Raw genomic sequence first — 17031 nt, forward strand, 5'->3', positions numbered from 1 at the left:
GAAAAATAAAATAATAATTTTTTGGTTCACCAATAAAAAAAGGTACAATAAACAACATTGAATATCGATCTTGAATTTGATTAACAGGGATCTTGACTTCTTCTAGCTTTTGGTATAGATCGTGGCATCTTTTATTGGTCGGTCAATGTTCTTCCATCCTTCTCTGCTGCTCAGGCTGCCCAACACCAGCACAGGAGTATTGCCAGTGCACGGCACCTTCTGGACTCATAAAGTAGTAAGTGAAGGATTCTCTCACACGCACACCCGAGTTGGACGGCCTGCCTAGACCCACGCCGACCACTGGATTAAATACTGGCTGCTGGTACTCCACATCTACGTCAGTGTTGTACTCACGAGCGTAGTTGTGGAGTACACAGCAAGCCTTAATCACAGTGTCAACGGTGTCAGTATCCAGCTGGATGGGTGTGTGAAAGATCCTCCACTGACTAGTCATGATCCCAAAGGTGCATTCCACATATCTGCGTGCACGACTCAGCCGATAATTAAAAATCCTTCGCCAAGCATTCAGTCCCCTTCGTGGGTATGGGCGCAGCAGGGTTGTCGTTAAGGGAAACGCCTCATCCGATACCATCACAAAGGGTACTGGATATGTGGAACCCGGCAAAGGTCTTGGGGCTGGGAGCGTTCCGCCATCTTGAAGAATTTGCATCCCAATCTGTGACGTTCGCAACACCCGAGAATCCCCAGTACTACCATAGGCACCAACGTCAATGGCAACAAATTTGTAATGGGCATCAGCCACCGCCATCAGGACCACTGAAAAATACTTCTTATAATTAAAGAAGCGTGATCCTGATCGTGGTGGCTTCAGCACTCTCACATGTTTACCATCGACTGCACCTATGCAGTTTGGGAAATTGGCCACAGACTGAAAGCCTGCTGCAACCTGCAGCCAAGTCTCCTCGGTTGGGGAAGGCATCACCATGGGCTGCAACTTCTGCCAGATGACGGTACATGTACACCTCACAATGTTAGAGATGGTAGATTTACCAACCCTAAATTGGAGGTGCAGGGATGTATAGCTCTCTCCTGTGGCCAAAAATCTGCAAAGAAACAAAAATGAATATTAGAAATGTCACACAAAAATATAATGAAACATGTCAGCTGTTATGGACGCGATAATATGCGTCCAGCAACTTTCGTGTTTTATCTAAAGCATTCTATAATGCTGCCCTTAGCAACCCGGCACAACACAAAGGGTATCAATAAATAAACGGCCAGTCACATCAGATGGGACTTGCATGTCCGTGTCCAGCCACTCCAATGTTTAGCCAACGACGACAACCTCCTGCTTGCTTCAAACGCACTAATCCGGCCTGTTGAGGGCAGAAGTAAGTCCTGCAGTGAGCGAAGGCAAGGAAAGGAGAGAGGCCCAGGGCATGCTCATCTGCGCACTTAGCTCTATCCTCACCAGGACAATAAAGTACATCTGCGCAGAAGAGTGGTATCGCAAGAAGGGAGGCGCACGACCTGGACACAGCAAGATGGGATAACATTACACGATAGCACCCCACACACGGGTATGATCTATCCCCACTGACCCAGGGCCTTAATTATAGAATGCTGTAGATAATGCTTAAAATACAGTGGGCACATGTGCTAGCAAGCAAAAATGGTTACAGTTTGCTGGTGTGTTTTACACATGATATATCCGGTACCGTAAAGAACAGTACCAGAGATATCCATGTCCATGTGTGTGTGTGCCGCCCATGTGCTGAACCCTTCCCATATGGATGGCTAGCAGGGATCAAAGCAATACAGTAAGCGCAGTTAGCGGCGGCAGGTGATGAAGACAAATCCCATTCTTCCCTGATGGCGCTGAAATCATGCAGAGCAGGGAAGAATGATGACAACATCTTCATCACCTGCCGCCAGGGAACAGCGCTTCCTGTAGCACTTCTTCACCAGTGCAATGTGTGTCACACAGAGGACATCAATGTGTGTTCTCCGTGTGCACATGTGCGGGACACTTTGTTGAACATGCAAATAGTCTCAAAATGACATGTCAGCGGGTTTTGCCTGCAGACATACGGCCGCCGACAACGCGCTGACATGTCCATAGATGACTGTGTCTAAGTTTGTCAGTGTCTCCGGGACATGTGAAAACTTTAATCACACATACCGGACGCACTGACATGTGAAAGAGCCCTAATGACATTCCAACCTAAAATTTAGTTACTTACCGCAAGGTCATGAGCAGCCTTTCCTCAGCAGAGATGGCCTTCCTCATAAAAGTGTCGTGCATCGTGAGATGGGGCGAAACTATTGCCAGAAGTCGGTCAAACGCCGGGATGGGTAGACGGCAGAATGAAATGAACTTTTCCGGGTACCTGAAAATGAAAAAAAGAAAACAAATGGTTACATAACATATCATAACATTTGTAGAAAAACATTATTTGTCTTTTCATGTATTTCAACTTACTTCCTCAAATCATTGTAAATAACATAAAAGTGGCCTTTTTGTGGACGTTCGGCGACAAGCGGGTGCACCCAGAGTCTTTTCCGTTGACGTCTTCTCTCCTGCTGCTGCCTCTAAAATAAAAACAAATATATATATTTCTTAGAACAGAACAGTGTAAAAAAAAACAAAAAAAACAGAAAGAAGTGTGTAAAGCGCTGCAGATTATGTGTAGTGCTACAAAAAAAAAAAAATGTTATAGCTCACCTGCTGTCTATGATTATTCAATATTTGCAGCAGCAACCCCAGCATAAGTATACGGTGCGGCCTGCGGAGCTGTATCTGCGGCATGCTGTGGTTGCTTCCACTCATTTTGATGTTTTCACAACATGGAGGATGAAAGAAGAAGGGGTTGGACAAGGAAGTGACATCATTTTTTTTTTTTTTTGTTACTGAATTTTTTCAAGTTTCTAAACCTTTATTTATGTCAAAAACGCAGACAATCTGCAGAAAAAAACGCACTGAAAACCGCACCAAAAACGCACCTGCGTTTTCTGCCAATAACTGCGGATTTAGTGCAGAAAAATCCGCAGGTAAATCTGCAAAGTGTGCACATACCCTAAAGGTTTGTGGGCTTTTTTTGTTTATTGTAGTTTGCTTCGAGGGGTGTGGCCTCCTCCCAATCTGTAAACCTGTATCCACCCTTCTTTCCCAGAAAAGGTTTGCTGGAGCTAGGCCTAGTTCCCAACTCTTCCCCATTTCATTTGAGGCCTGGTTGGGCACATGGAGAAGTGAGCCACTAGGGTTAGGGACTATCCAAATTGAATTAATCTTGGTTGGATGGCTTACTTTTTTACATATATAGCAGTAGTGGAATTATTGTATTTATTTATCGCAATGTGCTAACGCACAATGTATGTATGTATGTATGTAATAGGTCACCCTACTAATTAAAGTAGTTTGGGGTTTTGGATGGCAACTTTCCTGATCATATATACTAGCGTCTCTCCATGGTCAATGTCAAATCAAGCAATAAAGAACCACATTAGACAAACCATTTAATCTGCAGTTATACAGTTTACAGTATGTAAATATTATATATTTTATATACAGTGTTCAAACATACAGTAGGTGTATTAGATTGATACTAATTGCTTTTCAATAACAAATAACTGGTAATTGACTACATTTTCTAATCTAATTTTCTAAATTGTTTTCCCTTTGTCTTTTAGACGTGTGATTTTACAGTGAATTGCATTTTTATAGTACAGTAAATGTTGTCAATAAAATAAAAAAACACTACTTCCCTTTGTGAGTTCTTTGATGTCTAACAAGATTTGTTTTCTCTGTAAAACATTTCACACATTCTGAACATGAAAATGGCTTCTCCCCTCTGTGAATTTTCTGATGTCTAACAAGATCAGATTTACCATTAAAACATTTCCCACATTCTGAACATGAATATGGTTTCTCCTTTGTATGAGTTCTCTGATGTATGACAAGATGTGATTTCTCAAAAAAAAATTTCCCACATTCTGAACATAAAAATGGCTTCTCCCCTGTGTGAATTCTCTGGTGTTTAACAAGTGTGGATTTCTCACTATAACATTTCCCACATTCTGAACAAGAAAATGGCTTCTCCCCTGTATGAATTCTCTGATGTGTAACAAGATTTGATTTCTGATTAAAACATTTCCCACATTCTGAACATGAAAATGGCTTCTCCCCTTTGTGACTTCTCTGATGAGTAATAAGATAGTATTTCTCTGTAAAACATTTCCCACATTCTGAACATGAAAATGGCTTCAACCCTCTGTGAATTTTTTGATGTCTAACAAGATCAGATTTACCATTAAAACATTTCCCACATTCTGAACATGAATATGGTTTCTCCTCTGTGTGAATTCTCTGGTGTATAACAAGATGTGATTTCTCTACAAAACATTTCCCACATTCTGAACATAAAAATGGCTTCTCCCCTGTGTGAATTCTCTGGTGTATAACAAGTTTCGATTTCTCCCTATAAGATTTCCCACATTCTGAACAAGGAAATGGCTTCTCCCCTGTGTGAATTCTCTGATGTATAGCAAGATTTGATTTCTTATTAAAAGTTTTCTCACATTCTGAACATGAAAATGGCTTCTCCCCTGTGTGAATTCTATTATGTGCAACAAGATGTGATTTCTGATTAAAACATTTCCCACATTCTGAACATGAAAATGGTTTCTCCCCTGTGTGACTTCTCTGATGTGTAATAAGATTGTATTTGTCTGTAAAACATTTCCCACATTCTGAGCATGAATATGGCTTTTCCCCTGTAAGAGCCATTTCATACTCAACAGTCCTTTCACTTTCATTTTGCACACTGGTCTTTGATGAAACTGGAGAAAGGACCTGTTGAAAAGGATTGGATGACATATTTTTTCTAAGGGCTTGAGGTGTAATTGAAACAATGCCATATTCTTCACATGGATTTGGTGTGACTCCATGATCATCTGCTGCAAAATCAGAAAATATCAGATATTCCTCTGAGTTCCTGGTACATTCATCTGCCAAGAATAAAATGGACTTAATTATATTTCAATTAAACTGCATTGGAATGACATTAATATTTATATTCTTATTTTTTAACATTTTCATACAAAGCTGTAAGGTAACTCAATTATCAACTAAGACAATAGACCACAAATTAGAGCCCAATAGATTATGGTATTTAGCTACTCTTACTGGTATTAAGGTTCTCCCATGAAGTTGCCTTCTCCATAGGTTCATATTTCTCTGTCCCTGTCACTAATCATTTCAAGTTACTTGTTTAGTAGAGACTCAAATGGGCCTGTAAGTTGCTGCTATCAGGAGTCCATTTCATACCCTCTGTGATAACTACAGTACATGCAGTCTGGCACAGAGCAAGACAGATGGGAGGAGGTATGAGAAGCCATTGATTTGGAATAAGTGTAAAGCGCTCTTCTCTTTTGTTTTAATGGAACTAAACGCCACCAATAATAACGCTTTTAGAGAATAAAATTTAAATGAATACATTTTATTATTACAATAAATATACAAACACCAAACAGGTGTATCAAAATATAAATATAAAAATTAATGGGTGCATAGTAACTAACTGCCATCCCAATCTCTCCCTTCGCAGCCCTGCTCTCCACTCGCCGTCCCGCTCTCTCCCCTCCACAGCCCGTCTCCACTGCCCATCCCGCTCTCTCCCTCCAAAGCCCAGCTCTCTACCCGCCGTCCCGAATTCTCCCTCAGCAGCCACGCTCACCATTCATCGTCCTGCTGTCTCCCTCTACAGCCAGTCTCCACTGGCCGTCCCGCTCTCTCCCTCAGCAGCCCAGCTCTCCACCCACCATTACGCTCTCTCCTTCCGCAGCCCCGCACTCCATGCGCCGGGGAAGTCCCATCAGTGGGGGGTCTGGCGATGACCCGCTGGTGGTAATGCGCAAGGGCCTGTTACCACCAGCGGGTGCCGTATTGGAATACCCATCACTTGGTTATTCCAATATGGCGGACGGCGAAGTTCCGGTGCGGTGCAGTGGTTTGTGGGATTCGAGGACGTCCAGACGGAAGTGGATGACAGACAATTTAAGGTAATTATATAAATAGATACAATATTATGTTACATAAAGTGCAAGTGCCCATGTAAATTTGCATATAAAATAACATAAGCAAATATACATACAGGTGCTATCAAAATACAATAATACTAGTGATGAGCGAATATACTCGTTACTCGAGATTTCCCGAGCACGCTCGGGTGTCCTCCGAGTATTATTTAGTGCTTGGAGATTTAGCTTTCCTTGCTGCAGCTGAATGATTTACATCTGTTAGCCAGCATAAGTACATGTGGGGGTTGCCTGGTTGCTAGGGAATCCCCACATGTAATCAAGCTGGCTAATAGCTGTAAATCATTCAGCTGAGGTGAGGAAAACTAAATCTCTGAGCACTAAAAAATACTCGGAGGTCACCCGAGCGTGCTCGGGAAATCTCAAGTAACGAGTATATTCGCTCATCACTAAATTTATATATTTTGATACACCTGTTTGGTGTTTTTATATTTATTGTAATAATAAAAAGTATTAATTTAAATGTTATTCTCTAAAATGTCATTATTGGTGGCTTGTGTGCATATGTTTTGCTTTTTTGGAGTATATATGATCGATTTCACTTTTTGGTGTTTATTTTAATGGAACTAAGGAAAAGATGTAAGAAAGGGAAAAAGGCCTTTATACGCTTTCTACATGATGGCAGCCAACAGAAACATTACATCCTATTGCAAGCATATAAATATGAGAGCACTGGGGAATCGGAGAAAGAATCTGTAGCAGTGTCCTATGTCAGTGATGGTTGCAGTCCCAGTTTCTTTCATAGATTATCTAACTTAAAGGCTATAAACACCCTTGAACACAAAGATTAGTAAAAGCATATGTGATTAAGCTTCTGAAGTTAGTAAATTTGCAGTTATCGGTTTCTTTGCATTGAATTGTCCTTCTCATCACAAACCCTCATACCGCTTTTTTCACCTATTTTATGAAAGCATAAAAACTGCAGAAATTCCTGATCGTGGGCACGTACCATCATTCTCCACTTTCCATGGTTGTTACAATCAATAGGAAATGGCTTTTAAACTGAAGAAAACTCTTTTAAGGAGTAAGTGCACCACTGAAAATTATTTTCATGTATACAGAAGTAACCCCCCTCACCATTTCAAAATGAGAATGTAGCCATAGGCTTAAATCAAATATCCATTTTTTGGGTTTACTCAAACAATTATTTTTTTATTTTTTTCAATGTTTTCAATCAAATTTTGGTCTGTGTAGCAGTTTTCACAATCTGTGTGTATTTTTGTATGAGAAAAGAAAAATGGATGAGATTTGTGAAAGACTCTCATATCAAAACTCTTAAAAAGAAATAAAAATGAAGAATGGACAGAGGGCACATGGATGGCATCTGAGAGCTATTAGTTTTTTCACAGACCCATTCACTTGATTGACCTAGAAATCGAATAAGAAAATGGACAGGACTTCTTTTTTTTGGTTGGACAACTTTAGGCTGTGTTTACGTTTGTATTTGGGAGTTTTGTCTTAGGAACCAATTATTATTATTATTTATTATTATTATAGAGCCATTTATTCTATGGTACTTTACATGTGAGGAGGGGTATACATAATAAAAACAAGTACAGTAATCTTAAACAATACAAGTCACAACTGGCACAGGAGGAGAGAGGACCCTGCCTGCGAGGGCTCACAATCTACAAGGGATGGGTGAAGATACAATAGGTGAGGGCAGAGCTGGTCGGACAGTGGATTGGTGGATCGTTGGTTACTGCAGGTTGTAGGCTTGTCGGAAGAGGTAGGTCTTCAGGTTCTTTTTGAAGGTTTCCATGGTAGGCATGAGTCTTATATGTTGTGGTAGAGAATTCCAGAATATGGGTGATGCGCAGGAGAATTCTTGCATGCGATTGTGGGAGGAGGAGATAAGAGGGAAGTAGAGAATGAGATCTTGTGAGGATCGGAGGTTGCGTGCAGGTAAGTACCGGGAGACGAGGTCACAGATGTATGGAGGACACAAGTTGTGGATGGCTTTGCATGCTATGGTTAGGGTTTTGAACTGGAATCTTTGGGTAATGGGAAGTGAGTTCCGGGACTGACAAAGGGGAGAGGCCGGGGAATAGAGGGGGAGACAGGTAGATTAGTCAGGCAGCAGAGTTTAGAATAGATTGGAGGGGTGCGAGAGTGTGAGGGGAGGCCACAGAGCAGGCAGTTGCAGTAGTCAAGGCGGGAGATAATGAGGGCATGGACAAAGGCTTTTGCAGATTCTTGATTGAGGAATGTACGGTGTCATGATCTCTGCAGGCAGAGATCATAGCAAGCCTATAGAGGGACAAGCTCTCGGAAGATGGAACTATACTGACCATGAACTAAGCCTGCCGCGCAACTAGAAATAGCCAGGTAGCATTTCCTATTTATCGCTAGATGCCCAGCTCTGGCCTAAGACCTAAATAGCTAGCAGAGGGAAATATAAGACCTGGCTCACCTCTAGAGAAATATTCCAAAGAAGATAGTAGCCCCCCACATATAATGACGGTGAGTTCAGATGAAACAACAAACGCAGCGGGAAAATAGTCTTAGCAAATTTGAGGTCCGCTTACTAGATAGCAGAAGACAGATAGTATACTTTCATGGTCAGCAGAAAAACACTAACAAAACACCATCCAGAGATTACCTTAAACTCTGGCATTAACTCATAACGCCAGAGTAGCAATCCCTGATCAACGAGAGCTTTCCAGACACAGTAACAAAACTTCAGCTGTGAACTGGAACAAATAGGCAAAACAAAACATGGACAAAAGTCCAACTTATCTAGTAGTTGTCTAGAAGCAGGAACAAGCACTGAGAGGCATCAGATAACATTGTTGACCGGCAAGAAACCACCAGAGAAATGAGCTTAAATAGCGACACCCACTACTGATGGAACCAGGTGAAACAGGAAAGAGGATGACAAGTCCAATTCCACAAGCGGCCACAGGGGGAGCCCAGAATCCAAATTCACAACAGTACCCCCCCCTCAAGGAGGGGGCACCGAACCCTCACCAGATCCACCAGGGCGACCAGGATGAGCCCTATGGAAGGCACGAACAAGATCAGAAGCATGAACATCAGATGCATTGACCCAAGAATTATCCTCCTGGCCGTAACCCTTCCAGTTGACCAGATACTGGAGTTTCCGTCTGGAAACACGAGAGTCCAAAATTTTCTCCACAACGTACTCCAACTCACCCTCAACCAACACCGGAGCAGGAGGCTCAACTGAAGGTACAACAGGTACCTCATACCTGCGCAATAACGACCGATGAAAAACGTTATGAATGGAAAAGGACGCAGGGAGGTCCAAACGGAAAGAAACAGGATTAAGAATCTCCAATATTCTATAAGGGCCGATGAACCGAGGTTTAAACTTAGGAGAAGAGACCCTCATAGGGACAAAACGAGAAGACAACCACACTAAATCTCCAACACAAAGCCGAGAACCAACACGACGATGACGGTTGGCAAAACGCTGAGTCTTCTCCTGGGACAACTTCAAATTGTCCATAACCTGCCCCCAGATGTGATGCAATCTCTCCACCACCGCATCCACTCCAGGACAATCCGAGGATTCCACCTGACCGGAGGAAAATCGAGGGTGAAACCCCGAATTACAGAAAAACGGGGACACCAAGGTGGAAGAACTGGCCCGATTATTGAGGGCGAACTCTGCCAATGGCAAAAAAGCAACCCAATCATCCTGGTCAGCAGAAACAAAACACCTCAGATATGTCTCAAGGGTCTGATTAGTCCGCTCGGTCTGGCCATTAGTCTGAGGGTGAAAAGCAGATGAAAAAGACAAATCTATGCCCATCCTAGCACAGAATGCCCGCCAAAATCTAGACACAAATTGGGTACCTCTGTCAGAAACAATATTCTCAGGAATACCGTGCAATCGGACAACATTCTGAAAAAACAGAGGAACCAACTCAGAAGAAGAAGGCAACTTGGGCAGAGGAACCAAATGGACCATTTTAGAGAAACGGTCACAGACCACCCAGATGACAGACATCTTCTGGGAAACAGGCAGATCTGAAATAAAATCCATCGAGATGTGTGTCCAAGGCCTCTTAGGAATAGGCAAGGGCAACAGCAGTCCGCTAGCCCGAGAACTACAAGACTTGGCCCGAGCACAAACGTCACATGACTGCACAAAGACTCGCACATCTCGTGACAGGGAAGGCCACCAGAAGGATCTTGCCACCAAATCCCTGGTACCAAAAATTCCGGGATGACCTGCCAATGCAGAAGAATGTACCTCAGAGATGACTCTGCTGGTCCAATCATCCGGAACAAACAGTCTATCAGGCGGACAACGATCCGGTCTATCCGCCTGAAACTCTTGCAAGGACCGCCGCAGATCAGGAGAAACGGCCGACAAAATTACTCCCTCCCTAAGGATACCTGTGGGTTCAGAATTACCAGGAGAGTCCGGGTCAAAACTCCTAGAAAGGGCATCTGCCTTAACATTCTTAGAACCCGGTAGGTATGACACCACAAAATTAAAGCGAGAAAAAAATAAAGACCAGCGCGCCTGTCTAGGATTCAGGCGTCTGGCAGTCTCAAGATAAATCAAATTTTTGTGGTCAGTCAATACCACCACCTGATGCCTAGCCCCCTCGAGCCAATGGCGCCACTCCTCAAACGCCCACTTCATGGCCAAAAGCTCCCGATTCCCAACATCATAATTCCGCTCTGCGGGCGAAAATTTGCGAGAAAAGAAGGCACAAGGCCTAATGACGGAGCAGTCGGAACCTTTCTGCGACAACACTGCCCCAGCTCCGATCTCCGAAGCGTCAACCTCAACCTGAAAAGGCAGATTCACATCAGGCTGACGCAACACAGGGGCAGAGGCAAAACGGCGCTTAAGCTCCTGAAAGGCCTCTACAGCATGAGGGGACCAATTAGCAACATCAGCGCCTTGTCTGGTCAAATCAGTCAGTGGTTTAACGACATCCGAAAAACCAGCAATAAATCGGCGGTAAAAGTTGGCAAAGCCCAAAAATCTCTGAAGACCCTTAAGAGAGGAGGGCTGAGTCCAGTCACAAATAGCTTGCACCTTGACGGGATCCATCTCAATGGAAGAGGGAGAAAAAATATACCCCAAAAAGGAAATTTTCTGGACCCCAAAAACGCACTTAGACCCCTTCACACATAAAGAATTAGACCGCAGAACCTGAAAAACTCTCCTGACCTGCTGGACATGAGAGTCCCAGTCATCAGAAAAAATCAGAATATCATCCAGATATATTATCATAAATTTATCCAGAAAATCGCGGAAAATATCATGCATAAAAGACTGGAAAACTGAAGGGGCATTAGAAAGACCAAAAGGCATGACCAAATACTCAAAGTGGCCCTCGGGCGTATTAAATGCGGTCTTCCACTCATCCCCCTGCCTGATCCGCACCAAATTATACGCCCCACGAAGATCAATTTTAGAGAACCACTTAGCACCCTCTATACGAGCAAACAAATCAGTAAGCAATGGCAATGGGTATTGATACTTAACAGTGATCTTATTCAGAAGCCGATAATCAATACATGGTCTCAAAGAGCCGTCTTTTTTTGAGACAAAGAAAAACCCAGCTCCCAAGGGAGAAGAAGATGGACGAATATGTCCCTTTTCCAAAGACTCCTTTATATATTCCCGCATAGCAGCATGTTCCGGCACAGACAAATTAAACAAACGACCCTTTGGATATTTACAACCCGGTATCAAATCTATGGCACAATCGCACTCACGGTGCGGAGGTAACGACCCAAGCTTGGGTTCGTCAAAGACGTCTTGATAATCAGAGAGGAACTCAGGGACTTCAGAGGGAATGGACGACGAAATAGAAACCAAAGGTACGTCCCCATGAATACCCTTACATCCCCAGCTCAACACAGACATTGCTCTCCAGTCCAAGACTGGGTTGTGAGACTGCAACCATGGCAATCCCAGTACCAAATCGTCATGTAAATTATACAGCACCAGGAAACGAATAATCTCCTGGTGATCCGGATCGATACGCATGGTTACTTGTGTCCAGTATTGTGGTTTATTATTAGCCAATGGGGTGGAGTCAATCCCCTTCAGAGGAATAAGAGTCTCCAAAGGCTCTAAATCAAAACCACAACGATTGGCAAAGGACCAATCCATAAGACTCAGAGCGGCGCCAGAGTCAACATAGGCGTCCGTGGCAATGGATGACAAAGAACAAATCAGGGTTACAGACAAAATAAACTTAGACTGAATGGTGCCAATGGAAACAGACTTATCAAGCTTCTTTGTACGCCTAGAGCATGCTGATATAACATGAGTAGAATCCCCACAATAGAAACACAATCCATTCTTCCGTCTAAAATTCTGTCGCTCGCTCCTGGACAGAATTCTATCACACTGCATACTTTCTGGCGTCTTTTCCATAGACACCGCCAGATGGTGCACCGGTTTGCGCTCCCGCAGACGCCTATCAATCTGAATAGCCATTGTCATGGACTCATTCAGACCTGCAGGCAAAGGGAACCCCACCATAACATCCTTAACGGCATCAGAGAGACCTTCTCTGAAAGTTGCCGCCAAGGCGCACTCATTCCACTGAGTAAGCACAGACCATTTACGGAATTTTTGGCAGAAAACTTCAGCTTCGTCTTGCCCCTGAGATAGTGCCATCAAAGTTTTTTCTGCCTGAAGTTCCAAATGAGGTTCCTCATAAAGCAAGCCCAAGGCCAGAAAAAACGCATCCACATCGCGTAACGCAGGATCCCCTGCTGGCAATGAGAAGGCCCAATCTTGAGGGTCACCCCTGAGCAAGGAAATCACAATCCTAACCTGCTGAGCAGGGTCTCCAGCTGAACGAGACTTCAGGGACAAATAAAGCTTACAATTATTTCGGAAATTCTGGAAGCTAGCTCTATTCCCTGTGAAGAACTCCGGCAAAGGAATTCTCGGCTCAGATACCGGAGCATGTACCACAAAATCTTGTAAATTTTGTACTTTCGTGATGAGATTATTCAAACCCGCAGTTACACTCTGGAGATCCATTATTGTCAGGTGCACACAGAGCATACAGAGATTAGGAGGAGAGAGAGAAAAAAGACTGCAGCAAGGCAGACTGGAGGAAAAAAAAAAAAAAATTCCAGCAGACTTCTTATAACTCTCCTTTCTCAACCTGGGTCTTTAACACTTTATTGGTCCGGTCAAACTGTCATGATCTCTGCAGGCAGAGATCATAGCAAGCCTATAGAGGGACAAGCTCTCGGAAGATGGAACTATACTGACCATGAACTAAGCCTGCCGCGCAACTAGAAATAGCCAGGTAGCATTTCCTATTTATCGCTAGATGCCCAGCTCTGGCCTAAGACCTAAATAGCTAGCAGAGGGAAATATAAGACCTGGCTCACCTCTAGAGAAATATTCCAAAGAAGATAGTAGCCCCCCACATATAATGACGGTGAGTTCAGATGAAACAACAAACGCAGCGGGAAAATAGTCTTAGCAAATTTGAGGTCCGCTTACTAGATAGCAGAAGACAGATAGTATACTTTCATGGTCAGCAGAAAAACACTAACAAAACACCATCCAGAGATTACCTTAAACTCTGGCATTAACTCATAACGCCAGAGTAGCAATCCCTGATCAACGAGAGCTTTCCAGACACAGTAACAAAACTTCAGCTGTGAACTGGAACAAATAGGCAAAACAAAACATGGACAAAAGTCCAACTTATCTAGTAGTTGTCTAGAAGCAGGAACAAGCACTGAGAGGCATCAGATAACATTGTTGACCGGCAAGAAACCACCAGAGAAATGAGCTTAAATAGCGACACCCACTACTGATGGAACCAGGTGAAACAGGAAAGAGGATGACAAGTCCAATTCCACAAGCGGCCACAGGGGGAGCCCAGAATCCAAATTCACAACAGTACGGTTCCGGGAAATGTTTTTGAGTTGAAGTTGGCACGAAGTGGAAAGGGCTTGGATATGTGGTTTGAAGTAGAGATCAGTGTCAAGGATTACCCCGAGGCAGCGAGCTTGTGGGACTGGGGAGAGTGAGTAGCCATTTAGTTTAATAGATAGGTCTGTTGGGTGGGGTCGAGTGAGATGGGAGAAAGATGATGAATTCTGTTTTATCCATATTATGTTTTAGAAATCTAGCAGAGAAGAAGGATGAAATAGCAGTCAGACATTGTGGGATTCTAGGTAGTAGGAGGTGATATCTGTTTCAGATGGAGATCTGTGTGTCATAAGCATAGAGGTGATACTGAAAGCTGTGAGATTCTATGAGCTGTCCCAGGCCAAAGGTGTAAATGGAGAAGAGCAAGGGCCCTAGGACTGAACCTTGCAGGACTCCGACAGACAGTGGGCGAGGTGAGGAAGTGGTGTGTGAGTGGGAGACGCTGAATGTCCAGTCTGTTAGGTATGACGAGATACAAAATAGGGCCAAGTCAGTGATGCCAAGAGGTGAGAGAGTTTGTAGTAATAGGGAATGGTCCACTGTGTCAAAGGCAGGGGACAGGTTCAGGAGGAGCAGGACAGAGTAGTGTCTCTTAGCTTTAGCGGTTAATAGGTCATTGGTGACTTTAGTTAGGGCAGTTTCAGTGAAGTGATGCGGCCCGAAGCCGGATTGTAAGCAATCTAAGAGGGAGCAAGAAGAGAGGTGGAAGGACAGTTCAAGATGGACGTGTTGTTCCAGTAGTTTTGAGGCATAGGGGAGAAGTGATATGGGGCAATAGCTAGATACATAGGATGGGTCAAGAGAGGGCTTTTTGAGGATAGGTGTGATTAAGGCATGTTTAAAGCTTGAGGGGAAAACACCAGTTGTTAATGATAGGTTGAAGAGATGGGTTAGGGTTGGGATGAAGACTGTGGTGAGACTTGGGATGAAGTGGGATGGGATTGGGACAAGAGCACAGGTGGTGAAATGTGATCTTGAGAGTAGAGTGGCGAGTCGATCTACTGTAATGGTGGAGAAGTTGGTTTTGGAGGAGGAGGGCTGAGCAGTTAGGAGGATGGGCTCTGGGGGTTGTCGACCAAAACTGTCTCTGATGTTATCAATCTTCTGCTTGAAAAATGAGGCAAAGTCTTCAACTGAGATGAGTGGAGAGGGAGGAGGTGCTGGGGGGGGGATCAGAGGAGGGAATTGAAAGTGTTGAATAACTGTTTAGGGTTGTGAGACAGGGAGGATATGAGAAGTATGTTTGTTTTGCTGCAGCGAGTGTGGCCTTGAAAACAGTGAGGGACTGTTTGAATGCGGTGAAGTCCTTATGGGAGTGTGATCTTTTCAATCTCCGCTCAGCAACCTTGGGAGCCTATGTCGGTTCTTTGGTCAGTCCGGTGTGCCAGGGCTGTCTGTTGATTTTGCGAGTTTAGGTATGTGTGTCAGGGGCGACTGATTCAAAAGTGTCAGCTATTGTGGTGTTATATAAAGCAGCATCTGCATTGTGTAAGGATCTTATGTCTCTAAGAGGCAGAAGAAATTTAGACAGTGAGTGTGGATCGAAGCATTTACAATTTCTGTGAGGGTGTGCAAGTTTGTGGAGTGGGGATTGTGGATATGAAGTGGAGAGGGAAGAGAATGTAAGCAGGTTGTGGTCAGAAAGAGGGAGAGGTGAGTTAGAGAGGTTAAATAGGAAGCAGAGGCAGGTGAAGATGAGGTCCAGTGTGTGGCCATCTTTGTGAGTGGCTGCAAAAGACCATTGATTGAGGTTGAAGGAGGAAGTGAGAGATAGAAGTTTAGTGACAGCTGAGAGGGAAGTGTCAATGGGGATGTTGAAGTCATCCAAGATGTTAGTGGGGATGTCAGCGGAACGGAAATGAAGCAGCCAGGTGGCGAAGAGGTCAAAGAAGGTGGTGGCTGCTAAATGACAGCTAGTTGGAGGGGGAGTAGATGAGCACAGAGTGCACATCAAAGGAAAGGAGGGTGGCAGTGGGATGTGGGGGAAGGAGCAGTTATTTGACAGGAAAAAAACAACTCCTCCGCCATCCTTGCTGCTGGGAAGGGGGAGGGGGTGTGTGGGAAAGTATACGAAAGTGCAGCAGGAGAGGCTGTGTCAGAGGGGGTGAGCCAGGTTTAAGTGATGGCGAGAAAGGGAAGTTTGTTAGTAATGAAAAGATCATGGATGTAGGAAAGTTTGTTGCAGACAGAGCGAGCGTTCCATAGAGCTCCTGTTAGAGGGACTGGGGAAGCGGGTCTGGGCGAATGGGTTAGAGAGGTTACGGAAAGTTGTGATAGAGCGTGGATGGGAGGTAGAAATAAATGTTGGAATGTGGTGAGGAAGACCAGGATTTGGAGAAATATCACCGGCCAATGAAAAGAATTCATGTCCAAAACTGATCTGTTGCACAAGGAAAGCAGGTTGACTCCATGGATTATGGTGTCCGTGTGGGTTCAGTTGCGTATCTGTTTTTCTATCCGTTGTCATTATCATGCAAGAAGAGCTTCTAATTTTCAATCTGCATGGTTCATTTCCATGGATTTCAGCCACCAGACCCTGGCCAAGAGTGCGCAACAGTTAAATTCCAGGAGAGAGGTTGACTTCTAGCATCACAGCAACCTATCTCCAGTCCACTGATTTCATTACAGCAGTTATCTGCTCACCTCTCTCCCTGTTATGGACCTGGTGGTTAGGTGCACCAGGAATGACCTGATAGTTAAACACGGAATCGGGACGAGCTCTGGGGAAATGGGAACTCTGCTGACCGCAAACCCTACTCCTATCAACACAACTAGAAATAGCCGTGGAGCGTGCCTGACTCTGCCTAGACGCCTCTTCACAGCCTAAGAGCTAACTACCCCTAAAGAAAGGAAACAGCCTCACTTGCCTCAGAGAAATTTCCCCAAAGGTAAAAGCAGCCCCCCACAAGTATTGACTGTGAGTTAAGAGGAAATCACAAACACAGGATGAAATAGGCTTTAGCAAAGGGAGGCCAGTCTAACTAAACAGATTGAGGATAGAAAAGGAATCTTTGCGGTCAACACAAAAAACTACAAAACCACGCAGAGTGTGCAAAAAATACCCCCGC

The 17031-nt window shown here is 44.0% G+C and overlaps 1 protein-coding gene across 1 annotated transcript in view; it reads right to left on the reverse strand.

Annotated features, from left to right (window-relative positions):
• Positions 1-3409: 3409 nt before the first annotated feature.
• LOC143768141 (uncharacterized) overlaps positions 3410-17031 on the reverse strand; it is a 113070-nt gene continuing 99448 nt past the window's right edge. Inside the window, exon 7 of the mRNA XM_077256829.1 lies at positions 3410-4968. Coding sequence (XP_077112944.1) covers positions 3719-4968 — 1250 coding nt within the window. The 3' untranslated portion in view covers positions 3410-3718. The remainder of the gene's footprint in view (positions 4969-17031) is intronic.

The sequence above is a fragment of the Ranitomeya variabilis genome, chromosome 4, assembly GCF_051348905.1.
Source record: "Ranitomeya variabilis isolate aRanVar5 chromosome 4, aRanVar5.hap1, whole genome shotgun sequence".
Taxonomy (NCBI): Eukaryota; Metazoa; Chordata; class Amphibia; order Anura; family Dendrobatidae; genus Ranitomeya; species Ranitomeya variabilis.